The sequence below is a fragment of the Lasioglossum baleicum genome, chromosome 2 (genome assembly GCF_051020765.1).
Source record: "Lasioglossum baleicum chromosome 2, iyLasBale1, whole genome shotgun sequence".
In the NCBI taxonomy this organism is placed as follows: Eukaryota; Metazoa; Arthropoda; class Insecta; order Hymenoptera; family Halictidae; genus Lasioglossum; species Lasioglossum baleicum.
The window spans coordinates 17861088-17881773 of NC_134930.1; the positions used below are offsets into that span (position 1 = coordinate 17861088).

The 20686-nt window shown below is 42.4% G+C and overlaps 1 protein-coding gene across 21 annotated transcripts in view; it reads right to left on the reverse strand.

Annotated features, from left to right (window-relative positions):
• Ten-a (Teneurin-a transmembrane protein) overlaps positions 1-20686 on the reverse strand; it is a 782863-nt gene that overhangs the window by 13078 nt on the left and 749099 nt on the right. For 20 of the 21 annotated variants that reach the window (XM_076447158.1, XM_076447169.1, XM_076447168.1 and 17 more), the window contains 6 exons: positions 17790-18054; positions 16669-16799; positions 15882-16028; positions 14985-15192; positions 7787-7813; positions 955-1074 (listed from right to left, as the gene is read on the reverse strand). In XM_076447158.1, coding sequence (XP_076303273.1) covers positions 955-1074; positions 7787-7813; positions 14985-15192; positions 15882-16028; positions 16669-16799; positions 17790-18054 — 898 coding nt within the window. The remainder of the gene's footprint in view (positions 1-954; positions 1075-7786; positions 7814-14984; positions 15193-15881; positions 16029-16668; positions 16800-17789; positions 18055-20686) is intronic. The other variant, XM_076447162.1, reaches the window with a different exon arrangement.

Here is a 20686-nt window from a genome sequence, read left to right on the forward strand (position 1 = left end):
GAACCGGGCTCAATGAAGAGGCTCATCTAGTTGAGCGCTTAAATGAACGAAATCGAGCTTCAAGCATCTTTCTTTTAGAGGTAGATACTATGCTCGCCTTAGCACCGATAATTTAAGAACACTATATTCACGTGGCAAGAGGCGACAAACATTCTAATTCGATCAATTTAGTCCAGCAATTAGAGAATACGCGGCATGTTTGGAATACCAGGTCGCTCGAGATGAATAGAAAATTACGTCAGAGAGTTGGATCAAGTGAAACCGCGTATAATATCATAGTGACGCTGATAAATTATTATATAAATGTTCGACATATTTTAACCAAGACTGCGACAATTGAATATTAACCGAGGAATTTTTATAAATTCATGTTTCCTCTTTCTGCAGATTAAATAGGAAATGTCAAAATTACGGTCCGTCTACAGATATCACTGGTTAACAGGCCATTCACCCGTACTATTTGGGATGTCGCAAATTAGATAATGTTAATAGCATATTAGACACTCCGGTATTCTGCATTTCCGGCTGAATCCTAAACATGCTTCATTTTCTCTGATGTTTTGTACCTGGTAACGCTTTCGTGTTCTAAGACACGTTGACGGCTAGATTAATATTAGGACCACCGGATGTATTTAAATATACTGTTTCCAGCTTTGATTTTACAGTGATTCAGTTTACGCTTTTGGTAGAAATATTGGTTCTTAATGAAACGTAGGATTTCCATATACATGTACAATTTTAATCGACTTAGATTAATTGAATCATTTTAGAAATATTCTAGGTTTTAACACATTGACTGCCAAGCCGTCCACATTCTTCATCTACTCTTAACAATTTGTCGTAATACAGTCATGATTCTTCACAGCTAACTGTGTGGAATTTTTAAGGATGGTGCTTCGGCGGTGAACGTGTTAAATTATTTGTATAAAAATATAAAGTAAAAATGGCACTTACCATCCATCAGCTCTGGTCAACGTGAATCCGAAGCGGGCGTCCCTGTCCACGGACACCCGGATGCCTACTATTCCGATTCCTTGTTCGGTTACAACTTGTCCTCGCATCACCGCCACTCGACTGTTACAAATCAAAAATATATCCATGCCTCCGGAAGTCGGATCGTATCGTTGATCCGTTGCGCCGCGGAAAGCTGATTCGAACAACAATTTTTCATAAAAATTCACGGACTAGCTGAAGCCGTCCAATTAACGCTGCCAGTAACACGTCGACCGCCGCGAAAAGAATGATAAAGACAACCTGGTAGTTAAGGGTTGAAAGCTAAGTCACATGGAAAACAGCAGGTACAACATTCTTTACAACAGAGTTCTATAACTAATAATAAGACCTAACCCAGGTGAGTTACATTTAATTTCTATTTATCCGTCTTACTTTTAATGCAACTATTAAAAACTTTTATATCGTCTTCATAATCCACCCAAAAGATGTACCTTTAAAAAGCCCTTTACAAAAACGCTTCAACGAACCACAGTACGCAGATTAATACTTGAAAAACAACCCCCAAACTAATCAAAAATTCAAAATTATCACCGGAATGGGAACCTTGGTCGGGGACCAGGGTCAGAACGGTTCGTTCTAAATATTGTTACAGCGGTCAACGCGTCGAGCTGCATCTTGGTGGAGGCTTCCGGGTACAGATCGAATCAATTTAACGAGCGGTCTTTTCTCTCCCTCTCTATCTGATTGTATCTCTCTCTCGTCCCAGCTCTCTATCTCTCGCGGCGCGGTTGTATCCTAAGGGCAGACGGCGAGAGCGCGAACAATCGATTCTGTCTGTCAAATCAGCTTCCGCGGTCAACGGTTCAATGCGATCCAATATTCTCACTTCGCTGCCAATACGATCCGCAACTCCATTCGGAGCCGGCGTTCCCCGTCGGCTCGCGAGAGCTAATGCCTCCGCTCGAATCGGGAAGCGATACAAATTGATTTTACAAACGGAACAATGGGAAACACACGCGAGTCTCCGCCATTCAGCGTTATCTCGCCGGTTTTCTGTTCTACTATACTTCGACGGGGTGAACAACATCCCCCGATCACCTTGAATATCTCATTTACTATTGTAACACTTGATTTTGATGATGGGAACAATTTTAGAAGAACGTCACTTGATTTCAAAGCACGCGGCCTTCACATGACCGTAATTACCATTACGAAACACCAATGATCTTGTTATCACTTCAGAAAAACTTGCTGCTGATTGTAATGTTCACCTTTTCGCTTAAACAATTTTTTTTTGTTGAAATATTTCTTCGCATCATCAAAACCAGACGTTCAAGAATCAAGTGATGTTATCCACCCAGTACATTTACGCGGGGGAGACAGGGATGCTCGCGTATCGGCAACGAAGCGGGAACATGTGCGTGCGTTTTTCTTTTGCTTTTCTTTTTTTGTCTGTTTGCTTTTTTTCTAGTCATTCACTTTTGTCTCGTTCTTTTTCTTTTCTTTTTTTTTCTTTTTTTATTCTGCTCTTTATTCTTTTCTTTCATCTTTCTCTGTTTTTTTTTGTCTTTGCATTTTCTTGTTTTATCTATATATATTTTTTCGGTTGTCTTTGTGCTTTTATATATGCTTGTGCTTCGGGTCTCATGTCTGCGGGGTGGTAGAATTATTCACAAAACGTACTTCGTGTTCGAGCACTGTGTTTTTTCTCAAAAAAGTTCGGGCGGGCACTTTGGGGCGGGGGTAATCAAAAAACAGTAGAAATAGATCATTCGGCAAACAAACAAAGAAAAAAAAAGAAGTAGAACGATCGTCTCGTTAGGCAGGTAAATCAAATAGGGGGGCGGGCGGGCGAAAGGGGGGCTGCGGGCAAGGGTGAAATTCTTTTTTCTTTCATGTTTGTTCATTGGTTACTTTCGGTGAAAAGTAGAACGCATGCATATATATCATGTAGTAAGATACGTAATAGAGGCGTAATGAAAAATATATGTGGTTAAGTAATAATAAATCTGAGGGCTGGATTATCTGCGATATATGTATAAAGTTGGAGTATGTTTAAGCTGAATATTATTTAAGCGATCTGTGTTTTGTGCTGAATATAATGAGATCGATATAGGTAGGTAGATAATAATAATAATAAGAATAATAAGAATAATATATAAAATATGCGGTGTGTCGCGCGCATGCGTACGCAGCTTGTTACGGTGCCCTTGACCACTGTGCTAAATGCAAGCGAGAATAAATATACAAGGTCATTTTTCATTGCAATAGATTAGAGATGGTATCTAGTGATTAAAATATATAAAACAAGTATCGAGAAAGAGAATATTTTCACTTGCAGGGTCGATTTGGTAGTTTAAATAGCCCGCGCGGGAGGTGAATGACCTCTCTGACCTGACCTGTGGCATACTTCAGAGCAGTGCGGAGGGTGGTGGCGCGAAATTTGAAATCTTTACACATTGGACGAACATTTATCAAAGAAAATCGACGAATTGGATTAATCAAATTGTTGTAAATCAATATACTCTATCTAAATGTTGATGATAGACGATCTTCATCCATCTTGTGGGAAGTACAATTATTTTTTAGCGTAGAATGTTTGTGAAGATTTATTAAACTGGACTCGAAATGTTTGAAACTTTTCCAACAATCCGAAAAAATACAATTTGGAACATTCTAAATATTTCTGTTACTTTAAAACATCTATATTTAGGTTACTGAGGTATTGCTTTTGATTGATGTTACTTAACAATGATTTCTAAACTCACCCTCTTCATGTATTACTCTACTTATTACACTATAATTTGCTATTAAAAAATAGTAATATTCTCTGTACTATTTTAGTCTATATTTTTACCTTATGTTGCTTTCTTAAATTCCTCTTTCTGTTCCCATGACCTCATAGTTTGCCAATAAAGGTGTTACTACCATTCCTGTTACTTTATCACATAATTGGCTCATAAATTTCGCCAGATTCCGCTAACAACCTCCATAACGAAGATAATAAAAATTCAGGACGGTCTAACAGGCTGCATAGATGCGTTCGTTATGTAAATATATATATATTAATCGGTCCCTAAGGGATGCGTATGGGGTGTCATGATTCGTTCTTGGAGGATCGCACGCTTCCCCCATGCAAAAACGTAAGACAGACGATATAATACGGTGCTCTGTAAGTCCCTGTAAGAAGGAACTTCCTGATGCTCGTGCCACCGATCTGACGATTTGGTGACTTGGGGATCAAACAACATGGCGGGGTGCTGATCCTCCAAGTACGAGCACAGCAAGGTGGCAGGCACAGTCGTCACTACTGGTATAAGTCCAAAACCATAAGTATCTGAATGGTTTTCAAAAAACGAAAGAAGGTAACGCAAGAAGTGAACCAATCGAAAGAATGAAGAACGGAAAAATAGTTGAACGGATGCGTTTATCGATCGAACGGTCCCGGACACAGGCGAGATCATTTTTATGTTGGCGCGCGATGGACACCGAGAAACCTTGAACGGTGTGTATCCCTTGAAACTCCGTTTCAGACGAGCGGCTTCGAATTAATCTCGGAGTTGATAGATAAACGCTCAATGATCGCTGATTCGCCTCGGGGATAATCAAAAAATGTGCAAACAAAAAAAGAGAACAGGGTTCGTTTGTGTGGAGTCTGACTTTTGAAAGCATTCTCGTCTATCCCCGGCAGATCCACAGTACGCGGACCGACTGAAAAACTGTTTTTTACATATTTCCGAATGAGCGCATGCATAAAAAACTTTTATGCACACGGTTTGTCCATGCCGCTTCTTCTATTCGCGTCCGGATACATTCCTGGATACACGTTCCATATTCCGGCGAAACGCTGGAACTCGCTCGTCTGAATCAGGCTTTGAGAAAGTACTGCAATTACGGATTCCGGGCGCGGAACTGCCAGCAAAGAAGAAAGTTCGAGCAATGTTTTTCCGAAGGATCTAATTGGCTTCTTTCAATTATCCGCGATATAACTAAGAAGATCAAAAACACACGCGTTCCCGCTGTTTTCCAGTCCCGAGCAAATAATCGCAGTATCTTCTCATCAAGAAACACCAGTGCAGCCGTCCGCGAAAATGTCGAGCTCTGTTTTCGATACGAACGAAGCTTTCCTCGTTGTTGTTTTAATTAACCGTGTAATCGCGCGCGAGCAGAAAACACATTCTTTCTTTTTTTCTCAAGCCACGGAGAATCGGCGGGAAGCTTTGTTCTGTTGGAAAACTCGGACTCGAGAGTTTCTTGTCGAACGATGGAAATTGAAGAAACTAAAAAGAGAACGGACACGGTGTCCCGGCAAAGAGAGAGAAACCGCGCGCGAACACCGTCTCTCACGTTTTTTCTCTTCGACCTCGTCTCTTTTCCGTCTCTCTCTCTCTCCCCCTTCTCTCCGCCCTCCGTGTTATCTTCTTTGCTTTCAATTTCTCTGTTCCGTTCCGTTTCCTTCTCCTCTTATTTACCGTTCGACTACTACTCCCGTTTGGATTATGCGCGGAGATTACTCTGATCCGGGATATCTATAGTATAGTTCGGGCGGGAACGCAGCGCGAGCATGATGGCTTCCGGTTTTTGTCGCGCGAGCGCGCGCGCGCGATCGAACGCGGTCGTTTGTATCTTTTTTTTTCGTTTTGGTTGTATTCTTACACGCGCGAAGAGGATTCTCTTTTACTTTCTTTCTCCGTTTCGTTTCGTTTCTCTTCATTTCTCTTTTCATTCTTGTTTCGACTTGTTTTTTGTTTCTGATCTTTTTCGTTTGTTATTTTTTTTTTGTTTTCGTTAAGATAATTATTATTCTCGGTGGGTTAGAGATGTTAGCACGGATCGGTTCAAGACAGACACAGGGCTTTGGTGTACGGGGTTGTTGGCACATTGTAAGACAGGTGATAAACAGACGTAGACAAGGGACAAGGAGGGAATGGTCGATCGGGTCCTTTTTTTCGTATTTTTTCTTTTTGGTTTTCGTTTTCTTTTTTTCTCTCGTTTCTATCCCCCGATTGAAATCGCAACACTCGCCGATCCGTCGTCGTCGTCGCCGTCGGTTTTCCGAACACAAAAAGCAATCGACGTGTGGCTCGATCTCGTTCCGTTTACACAGTTTTTTTTTACTTTTGATTTTCTATGGTTTTGTCGTTTCCACGTGGCCGTGTGTGTCTCTTTTTGGTTTTTTTTTTTGACGAGTACACTCTCTTTTGGTAACTTTCTCGTAGACAGTGTTCGTTCTATCGTCGATCGACGATCGTGTTCGTGCGTGTGTGGATGTGTATGTGTGTGTGTGTGAGCGTGTGTACGAGTAATGAGATCGATCTCTCGTAAACGACGGAAAGGAACAATCGAAGAAAAAGAAAAGTATATGTATGTATATATATCATATCATATAGTGGCATGGAACACGCAATAATATAGTCTTGGACGCAAGGCGCGCGCAATTAATAAGTCAGCGTTTTCTGTGTGAATGCTAGGGTTAATGTGGTAGGGGTGTCAAAAACGTATTCGCTAGAGACAAACTCGAGACAAAGGGTTCTGGTAAACGTACATAAAAGTGCAAGCCTGGCAACACAAAACAACACAAGACCAGGTAATGTATATATAGAGAGATAGTATATATATAAAGATTATATATATATATATATATAGAGGTCGAATTGTATAAAGTACACGATTCTCAAACATACTATTGCCGTTTAACGGGACACAGTTTTGTGGTTGGTAGCTAAACGTGGCGCTAACAGGGACACGAAGACAGTACATAACACAAACAGAAACAGAATGGTGGGAGACGGCGGGGATGACAACATACCGACGACATATCACAGATAACACAGAGACAATTCGTACGATTGTAGTTTCTTTGAGTGTTGGTGTGAACGGACCCTTTCGCTCGCCGGCGAACTCCAGCTTCGAACCTTGCCAAACCGATCCAAACTCGACACTATAATCCTCTCAAACGCGAAACTACCTCAACATCTCAAAAAGAATTTATTTGCAGAAATTTCAAACTCTTGCCATGAAAATATTGTTTCGTAGTGTTTGAACACGCAGAAGTTATGAACAGAGTGGTTTGTCGAGCGAATATAAAAATGTAGAGATTCGGTACATCTTTTGTGACAATCGGCACGGAAACTGTAAAGGAGGATCGTTTGACGTCGTTAGTTTCGGTTTGCTGGAACTGGTCGGAGCCAGAGGGTCCGCGAACCACAGAAACAGATACACAGATAGACAGGTACGTACAGGAAGAAAGAGAGAGAGAGAGCGACAGAGTCAAACAAAGACAAAGGGGTAGAAGAGAGAGAGAGAGAGAGAGATAGAGTGAGAGCATTTAAAAAGAGAAATCATATCGGAGGAGGCGACCAGTCGAACAAGCGAGGTATGATCAAACACTGGCGAACAAAACCGAGGAACGACAAACTGAATCGAGAATACAGGCAGGTATACATGAGGCGAAGGTTTTAGGGCGGTTGATGGGGGGGGGGGCAGTGATCGAAAAATAGTAAACGAGAGAAATAAACGGAACATACAGTTCGAGAAAACGCAGGCTAAAGGTGGTAACATACGTATACATATATAGATAGATAGAATAGATAGAATAGATAGATACAAATACGGGACATACGAAAAAACATGTAAGATGAATGTTTTACGAGCGAAACGAGCAATAGATGGTACTTTTTTTCATTGCTTTTCTCTTTTAATGTCTTTTTGCATTTGTCATTCATGTTTTTGCTTATTCTTTTTGCATATCTTTTTTTTTTGTTAGGTTTTTTTGGCAAAGAAAGGTTGTTTGGATAATGAACGATTAGCGAGAGCTTGAGCTGCAACTTACCACGGTGTAAAGGAATTCCAGAACGTACTACGTGTGGGAAAAACCAACGAGAAGAAAGGGCGTTACCACGGTCACAGAACCCGCGTGTAGCGGGCAAAAACGGACGCGCGTACGCAGCATTGCGCGAGCAGTCGTTTCCGGTTTCTGTTTCGCTAGCTATCGAGATATTCCTAAGATTGAATTTTCGACATTTCATTTGTCCTCGGTTCGATGTGATTTTTCATCGAGAATTTTTTCTGTTCGGATCGAGACGCGCTCCTCCCTCCCGAGACCTCGCGGAACCCTAGACCTTCTAGACCTCTGGATCCTGCTTTCGGGAGACCTCTGGCACCTCCTGGACGTCCAGGACGTCCACGGATGTTCCCGTTCTTTTCGGTTGGGAGGGGGCCCTAAAGCTCTCGATCCTGTCCGCGACAAAAAAGTGTCCCTACCATCGCGAAATCGAGTGCTCCTTCGCAATGTTCCGCACGCCGTTACAGAAACAATAGACGTAGACACACACTAAATCAAGCGTACCCATCACACACGCGGTAATCGACAGTCACGCCAACATGAACGCAGTCACCCGCAGACTCATCCAACATAGAGTGGTATACACGTGACAGACACAAGTTGGAAACTACGTCACACACATCATGTATACGGTATTATATATATATATATACATAAATACATTTTTGTGGAACGATGTATATATGTATATAATATATGTGTAGAGATAGAGTGATAGCGAGAAAGAGTGGGAGAGTCATTGAGGTGTCGCACAGCCATGATTGACCCCGATTTTCCGGGGATCGGAAGTCGAGACGCGGATTTTTAATGACTTTTTTTTTAATGAGCGGATCGAGGCACAACCCGTCTGGACCCCGGCTGAATTGATCAATGAAATAATGAGGTTCGGAGACCGGGTTTCTGTGCCGGAATTGATAGCGGGTTATTTATTTTGGTGAAGTAGTACTGGCTTATGGCGGGTTTTTCCAAAATGAATATCTACAGATTTTGACTATTTTTATTGTTGTATGATGAATTGGGTCTTCTCGATATATATTTCATGTTCCGTACTTTTAAAATAGTGAAACAGGCAAAGGTGTCAGATAAATTTCAAATAATGCAATCAGGTAAAGATTTTGCACATTTCATGGACATTGGTGCACTCGTTGATTGAAATTCGACATCTCTCGCATTAATAGCGATATCTTTTACATTCGTTTACCCGAGGACGTAAATAAATTGGAAAAATCGCGGAATTTACAACAATTAAAATGAACATTTAAATGCAATTTTTAAAAAAGTCAGAATCGAACAACAGAAAATATTAAAATTCATGTAATAATGAACTGACAAAAATCCAGACAAAAATGAAAATTCGTATTTTGTTTCACTCTACTGATATTTTCATATACAAGCATAAATGTTAACCAACAACTGAATAAATGTCCATAAAATGTCCATAAACTTTGTCTCCTAGTTAGGTGAATAAATACACAAAATACTTCTGTAACTAGAAACAATCACTGTAATAACATTACCCAAAAGTATCTCCAAACATCCACAAACTCAATTCAACCCGACAACATCCTTAAAAACACCCTGTTATGCCTCACTAACAAAGCTTAACCTCAATCACGACTATTAATCAAGCAAGTGACTCTAAACAACCCCTTCAAACAAACTGCAACCCAAAAGCAAACATTTCTGTCGGAAACTAGCCAGGTAACCATACCCCATCAGAAACCCATGAAAACGTTCCAACCACCGTCGATTAAGGAAACAAAGGGTCGTGTCCTCGGTAGATCAAGTCTCGGGGGTGCAAGTAATTAAAAAGTCGCGTCTCATCGTCCGGCGTCCCTTTCACGTCGAGCGTTTGTCGTTTCGTTTGGAATTCACCGTCTCGTCTCGGACGGAGCTCTCTCTCCTCTATCGAGAAGTCGACGGTGCTCCCGAAACGACAGCGTTCGATCTCTCTTATCGGCAGTTGGCCCAGCTCGAGGGAAGCCTCCGACTGACAATGAGGAGAGATTCCATCGAGCTGGCTGCCATCACGAGGAGTTGGGAGGGGGGACGATCTTCGGAATATTGATTACGGTGTCCGAGCGATCCCAGCCTGAATTTCTGATTCACGGACCACGGATACTTGTATTCCGTCTGTCCGGTTCGGGATTCCACTCTGGGAAATCGGGGGGTGAGCGGGGGTGGAGACAGGGGTTTCTTGGCTGGTCCCGAGATAAGAATTCTCCTCGCGAAAGGTTCGATCGGTGACGGCTTCATCGCTGACAGCGAATTTTTTTTTCTCTCGTACCTACCAGAGACTCTTCGTTTTACGCCATTTATGCTGAATTAATTTCTACGAGAGCCGAGGAGCTACCCTCTTGTTGAAACGAGTCGCTTTGGTCTCTCAAGGCTTCCTCGCGAACGACGTCCTCTTTCATCGAGGAATTAATATTTTAAGGTGAATGCAAATTGTTAAGGTTTCTCGATCGTGATCAGATTGCGGTGGATCTTGAGAGATGGGAAATTGATTTTGCTATCGGGTGTGCAAATTGTGGTACTCGTTTTACGCTGCGTGGAGGACTTCTAAAGTGGGCTCTAGGTTTTCGAATTTCTTTTTGCAATTCTGCTCGGGAAAGTTGACTGTAAAGTGAATGACAGTGATTCTAGATTAATTATACTACTTGATGAGAACTTGCCCTGTTTATTTGCAGTACCAAGATTTGTCAAGCTTTTAGTTGTAGTAATACTAGCTCTAGTAAAATTAATGTCGGCATTTCTTGCGTTATAGAAGTTATGATTAAACTGTGGGCCTCTATGGAAAACAAAAATTGTCTGTACGAACTGCAAGAAGCAGAAATCGAGTTGAAACTCTGGTTGAATATCGATATCTATCCATTTTTGTCACGAATCTATTAAATATGCAGTGTATTTTACAACAGTCTTTCATTTAGAAACCAATTCAATAAAAAATCTTTGAATTCAAAATACACAGGCCCACTTCGAGAACTTTATTAAAATTTTGCATCAATTTGAAAATTTTATCGCTCGGATCTCTCTTCCTCAAATTTTATCGAATTTGTTGGGTTGATACATAATGTTGTAGGCGCAATTTTATCTCGAAAATAAACATTTGTTGTGTACCTGTTTCGTATCATTTCGCGGTTTTACATTTACTCTTCCAAATGCATCCGGAATGGTTTAATTTAGTTAACTCCTGTTTTAAATTAAAAACCCAGCTGTATCAAATTGAAAGACAGAACTACTGTTTTTTTCAGTGTAGTAAAAAAATCCTTAGAAATCAGTGCAAAGTTAATTCATGGTTTTCTCATTTCAAAAAGAACCCTTTCAACCTACCACAGACAGATTTTTTTAACTATCTTCCTTACTTTAACTCCTGAATTAAACTGAAACAAACATCCCAAAAATGTGTGTTCAACCAAACAAAAAAATTCACAAAGCATTTTATGCATCTGTAAGGCGAACGGTAGAACTTCAAAATGATATAAATTCATTCAGAACGAAAGTTTGTTTCCAGACCAAAATTGCGTTCAAATTGCAGGAAGCAGGACTTACGTCCCAACCCATTGAGGACATTAGGCTAACCAAAGTATGATACGCGGGGGTGTGAGCCTATGCGCGACCTTGAGCGGCCAATTGGCTCGGATGCAACACAGTAGGGGTGCTCTCTGTAGCGATAAAGCGTCGGTGTTTCATGGAAACGAGGGTTTATTGTGCCGGAGCCGATCGAAGGAGAGGAAGAGCGTTTCGAAGGCGTCGGCGAGGGTGCTCGGAAACGGTGATCAATACCGTCGTGTGAGACGCCGCGAAACAATGGATATACACACACAACAGGGACAAACAAACTTTTATCCCGCTCTCCACAACGTCTCTTTCTCGTCGCCGAAACGGGACCAGTCGTAAACACATATATACCTGTATATATTGTATACACGCGGGGATCGCGCGCATCGGAACCGGCAGTAGCACGAGAAGTTTCAAACTTGTGTCTACCATTTCTAGAAATAACTTTACTCGGACGATCGAGTCGCGACCTCGTCGTCGTCGACTCCTTAAAATCATCGAGAGAATTGTTTAAACAACACCGAAATATACGACAAACTCGAAAAACACTTGGAGACCAACGTCGACCGCAAGTCGATCGCCCTCGTACGCTTTATCTATGAATCTCCCTTTTTTTTCGTTAGGTAAAACTGCTTAAACAAAGTGGCCGAAACAACACTGTGGTGAATATCACAAAGAATTTTGAAGAAACGAAAAACGATATTACATAAAACGACACTCTTTTCTCTTTTGTGTTTCTTTCTTTTCTTTTCTCGTTTTTTTCTTTTCAAATTCTCTGCTTGACAACATACGGAAGGTATATGTATCTCTTTGGTTTTTCTTTTCGTTTCTTTTTTGATTTTCTTTTCATTTTTTTTTTATTTTGGAATATTGCGCGCTCAGTTCGCGGCAAAGAACAATAGTCAGCCTGGAAGAACGTGTAAAACTTTTCTATACGCGGGCCGAGAACTTAATTAAACCGATCGATCGAGATACGATAAAAAAGCGAGTCTCTCGAGCGTTTTCTCCGTGTGCAGACTTTTCGTTTCTTTTCTATTCTCCTCTCAGGCTCTTTGCTCGGTTTTGTCTTTTTCTCCGTTTCATTCTCGTTTTCTTTTGGTATTGGATATTGTTTTCTTTTCTGTTTTTCTTTCTTTTTTTTTTTGGTTTTCTTTTTCGGTCGTTCAGTCTGTACGTAGAACGGAGCCTCTTTCGGTCTTCGGCTGTAGGGTGAATGGTGATCTGGTTGGTGGCAAGGGTACACACAGAGGATAAACACTAGACAAAATACACGAATCCCCCGAAATGCGCTCGCAGCCGCTGCCGCACGCGTCCCGAGCAAATCTTCATCAGTGTTGAACAAAGGCCGCTGACCGCGCCACGACTTCGACTATACTGATCGCTAATCTGTTACCGAAACTTTCCTCACAAACTCTTTACAAATCATCTACCACAAGTTACGCTAATTATACGCGGCTATCTCTCTTATTGAACTGAATAATGGCTGACGAAATACACCATTTTCTCAAAGTCGCTGTTAACAAAGATGATTGTGCGGAAATTTAAAAATTGCTTTAATAAACACAGTGTACTTTACAGACATACAAATTTTTAGCACGATCAACAGTTTCCAAGATATTTAATTTAATCAAACCCGTTGTTTATGTTCTAACATCCCCTATTTTCATGCCCCTCAAGTAAACCCCCGAAGGCTGAATAAAACACGTATCAAATATTTTCTCAAGCTCTATGTCATATTAAATTCCTTCAAAAATCAAAGTAACACATAACAAGTTGCACATGATTACAGCACTAATTGAAGAACTAATATCGTAATTTCTGACTAACACAAATCGCCCGAAACCTCGGTAAATAGATTAACTCGAGAAACCGAAAGGAGATACCGCTAAACGCTGTAACCGTAATTAACAATCTCGTTAAGTATCGATTGTCAATGCAAAGCGGCCTTCCGAGGTGACTTTTCGATTCGGCGATCAACGAAGCTACGAAACTAGTCGCGCCCGGTTGGAAGTTTCGCCGGTAAATGGACAACTCGTAGCTGCTACCGGTATATAAGACGTGTATCGATCAGGCACCGAGAATTGCGAGTAATTAATATTGGACGTTGCGCCAGCGTTACGAGAGGCTCCTTTGATCGACAATGCTTCCGAGATGATCACTGACGCGTTTGGCATTCGGGGGAGGGAGGGGGTGAAACACGAGGAATAGGATGGTTAGGGGGTTTGGCCGGGGTTGTCACCCACCGGGGGCTCTCTTGATAATTCAGCTGTCACGGATATACCGGATTGTTTGGCATAGCGGTGCAATCTGATTAAATCCGTTTTCTGTTTTCATTTTCTCTTTCTTTCCTTTCTTTCTCATCCTTTCTCGCGATTCGAGAAGTCAGTCGCTCACGATGGGGTAAACATGATCACGATACATATCTCCTTCGAAGAAAACCCCCCAGAAAATAGAAAAATAAAAAGAAACTTCTCTAACAATTTCTAGGAATTCTTTGATCTTCAGCACCGAGAGCATTGTACTTTATATTGACTGAATGGAACGCGATCGAAGGAGGTTCCCGATTTTCCCGAGGGATCGATGCACAACGATCGATAATTCAGAGCATCGATAGGCGAGATGTTGTGGCTGTCTCCCGCGTGTTGCCCCATCGTGAAGCTTCGGTAAAATTGAAGACGCGTGAACAAACTGGTTAGGCGAAACCATCGTGGCCGTGTGCGCATCGTTCGTGCGATCAAACTCGTTTGGCGCATCAGAACTGATACAACGGTCTCTTCTCCCGTTTCTCTGCGTGTTGTGTACACACAAATACTGCACATTTTGCGAGCGTTCTGTGACGCGGCCGTGCCGTAACACGACGACTAAACGGAAATAAAAACGCTCCGGCCCCGGAATGAAAATCAATGATCCGCGGCAGTTCTCGTGGATGATGTAGAATTAATCAAAAACGTGGAAAAGTAACCGCGCCGAGCCGAGAAACGGACTCTCGTGGTCGCGTGAGGCCAAACTGTGACACTCCGTTTTCCTTTTTCGTTCAAAACGGTACGCATTTTGTATGTCGACGCGACCGAGCCGGTCCTCTGCCACAAAAATTCCCGAACATTGCAAACATCATTCATTAACCTGTTTCATGAACTCTGGAGAGAGCAAGAAATTTTTAGAAAGAATTCTAACAAATGTCACAGCTGATCGAATTGCTGTGGAGACATCGAAGAGCCACTCGGAGGATCTCAATCGAAAAGTATAACAACCTAATGTTCAAATTATTGACACATTCGCTACCACGCGTAACGATCGTGAATAAAATCAATTTCATGTTATTGCTTAAAATTATAACAGATTTGCGTGACGGTTGATGGCGATTATGGCTGGTAGCGAACGCGTTGGAAATACCAAAATGAAGCAGTGTGTGCTCCCAAGAGGCTCGTCCAAGTCTCCCAAAAGACAACTCATCAATATATCAATTTGATTATGCGTTAGTGTTTTCTTCGTGATTTTTGTGGCGCGAGGTCAGACTGAGTCGCCTACACATTATCCTCTTACTGGTCGTAAAAATAAGGTAACTAAGCGTTCTATATATATTATAGTCATGGTAAACCGAATGAGAAGAAGTGATCGATCTTACCTTTCGGTGAACTCGTTCATGTGAGCGTAGCTTTGTACGCTGTTCTCCTCGACGAGGAATTTCACGCGCTGGTAAAACGACGCCATCACGCTGGGCGGCTGTTTGCGTAGAAGCACGTCCACGGGATTATTACTAGTAAGGCACATGATATGCTCTGCGCAAGCTGCGTGCGAGCAACACTCGCTGTCAGAACAGTCCATCATGCCATCTGAGGAACATTACTTCTTAGAACACACCCACTCTCGCCTGTTTACGGTCGAAGCATTGTTCGCGGTTCGTTCTTGGTGCCCCGGCTCTCGTGATAACAGTTCGGGGATGATCGAGGATTTCTTTGTTTCGCGGACGTTTGGAGGACTGCAGAATTTTTCGGAAAAATATCCTGGTCTTTCGAGGATAGAGTCAAGTCTAGCGTTTCAACAACAAATTGCGGAATCTTCCAAATTCTAATCAATGGTGTAGAACAGGTTACTCAGAGAGAGAGTACGTATTTTAAAAATAAAAATCTTTTCAATAACCTTGGAAATAATACAACAGTATTTTGAAATTCATTAACTGGTTTTACCGTTTCGTCTTGATCTATTTATTTTTTGTGGAAATGAAATCTGCAGTCTAGAAATAAATTTGGGAGAACAGAAATGCACTGTAAGATTTTATTGAATTTTTAGTTAAGTGAAAATGGTACTAAAATTAAATTTATTATTCGTTCTCTGTATTTGCAGCTACCTTTCATGAAGCTATAGAATGTAAAGAGTTAATCAATTGACTGATTTGCAGTAGAGAACACTAAACTTTCCGAAGTGGCACGGAGGAATAATTGTCTAGGGTATTGAATAATCGTCGAGGGCGATGAATAATTGTAACAGGTGGGAGATAGTAAATAGTATTATCGATGCTCACCATGATCATTGTCAATGTTATCATTGCACTCCATCTCAAGAAGTATGCTGCAGTCTCTACCCGCCCAGCCGGTCGAGCACTCGCAACTATACTCGCCGTCCTGCAAAGTGCAGAGCCCGTGGCGGCTGCACCCGTTCTCGCATCCGGCTATCAAGAAACCAGAGCAAATACTTTAATCCACGCCTGTCGTCGGACGATTAATGCTAATTGAAAACCGATGTTCCTTTCGTTCTAGTTACTCGAACGAAGCGGGGTTCGTCCCGTGCTTTACCCTCGAAAAACTGTTATCCTACTGCGAGACAAATCTACAGGTTTCCGGGGAACATCCTACACACGAGACTACATTTAAAACTCATTAAACATTACCGATAACTGTTGCATATTTTAAAGCGGACTCTGTCGCACACAGTCCTTGCCGTTCACCGTTTAATTCCGCCAGAATCCACTCGGTAAATCTTTTTATTATGAAATAAATTGTCTCTTTATTTTTGTACTGTGAGAACGTGTGTGAACTAAGTATGAATGGACCTTTATCGATTAAACAATTATACAGTGAAATACACTTATGAATGATGTAATAAATGTGTGAATATGTGTACTCGAAGAATGGCCTCTTTTCTAGAAAATATTTTCTTCAATCAAATCTAACTGTAAAAACTGGATTAATCGTACGTTTTAAATATCCACGGACATTTGTGACATTCTGGATGGAGTATCTACTCTTATCAGAATAAATTGGCGAAAGTTCATGTGTTGAAATCATTTCTAAGAACACAGTATCACTTACGAAGGGTGCAGTGCCTTCCGTTCCATCCCTGGCTGCACACGCAGGTGCCATTCTTGCACTGTCCATGTTCCGCACACCTCGGATCGCAAGGTTTCTGATCGCATTTGGTACCGGTCCAGTCGTCGTTGCACCTGAAAGTCCGATTAATTAGATTCCCCCACTTTGATCCCCTAACTCGCCTCTCCAACTCTCAGGTCGTAAAACTTGAATTGGCTCGACAACGTGACAAAGATGCCGAAAAAGGGACAAGTTCCTCGGTGTCGGGAAGCTTTATTGTCGAATGTAAAATTGATTCCCTCCCCCCGCTCCGCCTCTTCGATCTTTTTAAAGGGGACGGCTAAAAGGGGGGTGAGGTTCGAGAGTTCGAGAGTTCGAGTTCAGTTTCGAAGTCGCCCACTCGCGGGGAAAAGTTTTTGCGCTTTAGGAGGCTCTTTCACGGCGTGGCTCGCGGCCGATGGAACAAGAGGGAAGACGAGAGGCGTCAGCTTTAGAATATGAGAAAGGAGATCCTCTTTCGCGTCCTTGATTCTGACAAAGGGACGGTAGGACGGGACCGGTCCTCCGGAGTCGTGATAAGTCGGCTCCTCGCCGAAGACAGAGCCCTTTTTCTTGCAATTTTTCACCTTCTTAGTCGCGGAACTTTCGTGACGACGATCGCGCGCCAGCAATTTACCCATTTCTAGCCCATTCTTTCGGTACTCGAACACCCTGCCACTCTACACTGACGATTTCGCAGAGTCACGATTTTGGCCGATCGCTGCTGACTTGTTGCGATAAGCGGGCTGTGGTGAATACATTTTTAGGGGTTGATGAAGATGTCCTTCAAGGACGCAGCACTGCTTCCGAACAATTACAGTGAAGAAGAAGGATAATCAAGCAATGTGGAGGTTCGAAATCTTCGTTGTTGTTCATGTTGTAATTAGACTTTGGTTTTCACGCATTTATTAAGAATACCGTAGCCTCGTTTTCAATTCTATAGAATTATTCAGACAAGAAATAAATGTCCATTTTGCATAAAAATCCACAGCCTAGTGATGAGAAACGATATTCGAGAGTCTAAGGGAATTGCTGGCTGAATGAGGAGACAGTAGAGGAAGGTTTGTCGTGGATAGTGTACTAACTTGCAGACACCCTGTTCGCAGGTTCCATGAGGTCCGCAGTCGAGTCCGCAACTGGGTTGCGAACAGTCCACGCCGGTCCAATGTCCCTCGCAGACACAGGTCGCCGATTCCAGGTCGTACGTGCCGTGGTCGGAGCAGCGAGGCAGACATTGGTACACCTGCTGGTCGACCTGATTGCACTTGTCGCCCTGCCAGCCCGCTTTGCAGTAACATTTACCGGAAACGCAGGCGCCGTGTCCGCTGCAGTTTGGATCGGGACAATCGACTGCAACAGAGAACAATAATCTCCGTATCGAACGAACAACGATCCCGAATACTGACCACAATATTCTTAAAGCTAACAATCTGCCAGACCTATGTTCACAAAAATTTAATTTCTCAATTATAGCCATACAAGCAGAGTTGGGCAAAAATCAACTAATAATTAAAAGTGACTGATAGTCCTATTGATTGTTAGTGAAAACTTAAAAAAAGTCAGTTAAAACTTTTTGATTAGTTAATCTACATGTGGCACTAGTTTGTCACAACTCTAAATAATCGTTAGTTATTGCTTATTAGTTATGATTAATCATTAGTTAGTTTAAATGATCAGTCATCAATCTTTAGCCATCAGTCACTATTGTGCGATTAACATACATTAATATGTATACTTAAACATAATCTGTATTTTATATGTTTATAAACTAATAGGATATTTTTTTGTTATTATTATGTCTTATTTTAACTCATAAGCATTTTTAGTCATTAGTCATAGAGAAGTTCTGATTGCGTATTTAATCATTAGTTATGCCATTATAGTCAGTATTCAATATTCCTCCTTAATAAAAATTTAGTCGTTATTCATTAGTCATTACGCTCAAATTATTATGTAGTCATTACTCATAGTCACGCTCAAGTATTTACTTAGTCATTAATTGTTAGTCACTTTTGTAGAGCTGATGAAGTTATTAGCCAATAATCATAATTGTGAATAACGTTTGCCCAACTCTGCATACAAGTTACATTATTTCAAGGGGTGCATCGAACGAGGGTAGAGAATTTCTCTCATCTCGCAATTATTTTAACGAAACATCATCTTGCTGTCCAAGAAAGTAGACGTTCCGTTCCACAGTGTCGACGATGGTGGGTTCAGCGTTGGAAATATGAAAACTGTTGCGAATCCAGTAGACTCCAGTGGCCGGGGACGGTGTAAAGGCTGTTGCTCGAGGTTTTCTGGAGCCGATCGCAGGGGAATCTCCCAGCCGACACGGTGTACAGTGCGCTAGGCACAGTAATTTATTACAAAAATTCCGATCGCGGATCGATAGGGCCCCCGCGTTCCCGTGGTTCTAATAAAAACCCAGCGAACCGGGCGATCTCCGTTCGACGAACGTGCCGCATACGTAACGGGCGAAGAATCCACGAGGAATTTCCCTCATCTCGGGCCAACGAACGTCGCAGTCCGTGTATACATATAACCGGTCCCGCGATGGCACCACGCGACGAGACGCGCCGAGCCGAGCGAACCTGCTCCGCGCCGCGCCGCGTCGCCAGGACGCTTTGGAATTAAGTTTCATAATTTCCCCGGGGCAGCTGGGATCCGCGGGAATAATGCAATTGTTCCGATGCCATAATTTAAAAAGTTGGCCCATTCGTCGGCGCCCAGGGCGCAATCACCGGCACCCGCCTCGCCCCCGCGAATGGCTTCGCTCGACCTCCTTCCGAGCCGCCTTGAAAACAACCCTAAGGATGCTGCGACTCGAGTCCCTGCCTCGGACAAAAAGCCCCGCGATCCCGAGAATTTCTTCCCGGCCTGATAGATACGCCAACTCTGTTGTCCGAGTGCGACTGTAGCGATCTGTGCCGAAAGTCACTCTGAAAGTGACTTGAGAATGACTTGGTAGTGCTGAGAGAGACAAGGGAGTGTTGAGAGTGAATCGAGAGTCACTTGGAAATTTTTGAGTGTACAATAGTAAAAATTTGATAGAACTTCAGATCATTGTAGCAGCCACAGATAACTATGGTCCGCAGAGAGGCCATGCTCAACAATTTGCAGTTAATAATACGGCGCCAGTGTATATTATAGCATGATCCTAATTTGACGGCCAAGGGCTATAATTTTGTGTTACATAGAACTGTTCTAGAGGAAGATACAGTATAGGCTAATGATCTTCGCCGGTCGTGTGAAGGACGATATATGAGCCGCGTTGCATGAATCATTGGAGCGCTGCCTGGGCAATGGGCACCAGATAATTTGTGGACCCATCAAGGGCACCTCTCGACGTCGAGCATTTCGAAGCTGTCGATCAAAGTGATTCACTTCGTATTGTACTAATGTTTGACTGGTCAAGCTGGGTTATGCACTTGGAAAATGTTTCTGGTTGATGGGCGGTACCTGTTACGCACGTGATTCCCCCAAGAATCGAAAATACCGTTCACTCAATTTCAAATATTGTAACGAATGATTGAACTGTGTCAATTCGAATTCATTTAATATTGGGGATTTTTCCACGAGCGCTTGATTGATTGGTCCGATCGTGAAACAAATTCGCCATCATCCGCAGAAGCAGCGGCCACGTCGCTAATGCGAAACGAATACCGGTACTCAGAAAAATGAAAGGGAAGAACGCGCAACGGCGGAGCCGTGAAGATGTCAGGGACAAAGCGTCTCGCGTTCTCCGCGAATAATTTCGCCATTCATTCCGAACGTCATTTCTCTGCGGCCCGTGGACCAGACACAGTGAAACTTTTATCCGAGACTTATTTCCTTGTGTACGAACGATTGGTTCGCCAAGTTTGTCTCGTCTTCGGCAATTCGTCTTGATCAGCGTAGATATCCGGCAAAAAGAGTCAGTGCTTTTTGATTCGTACGAAAAATCTCGCGGAACCATTAATTGGAGCATTAATTATTGCTCAGA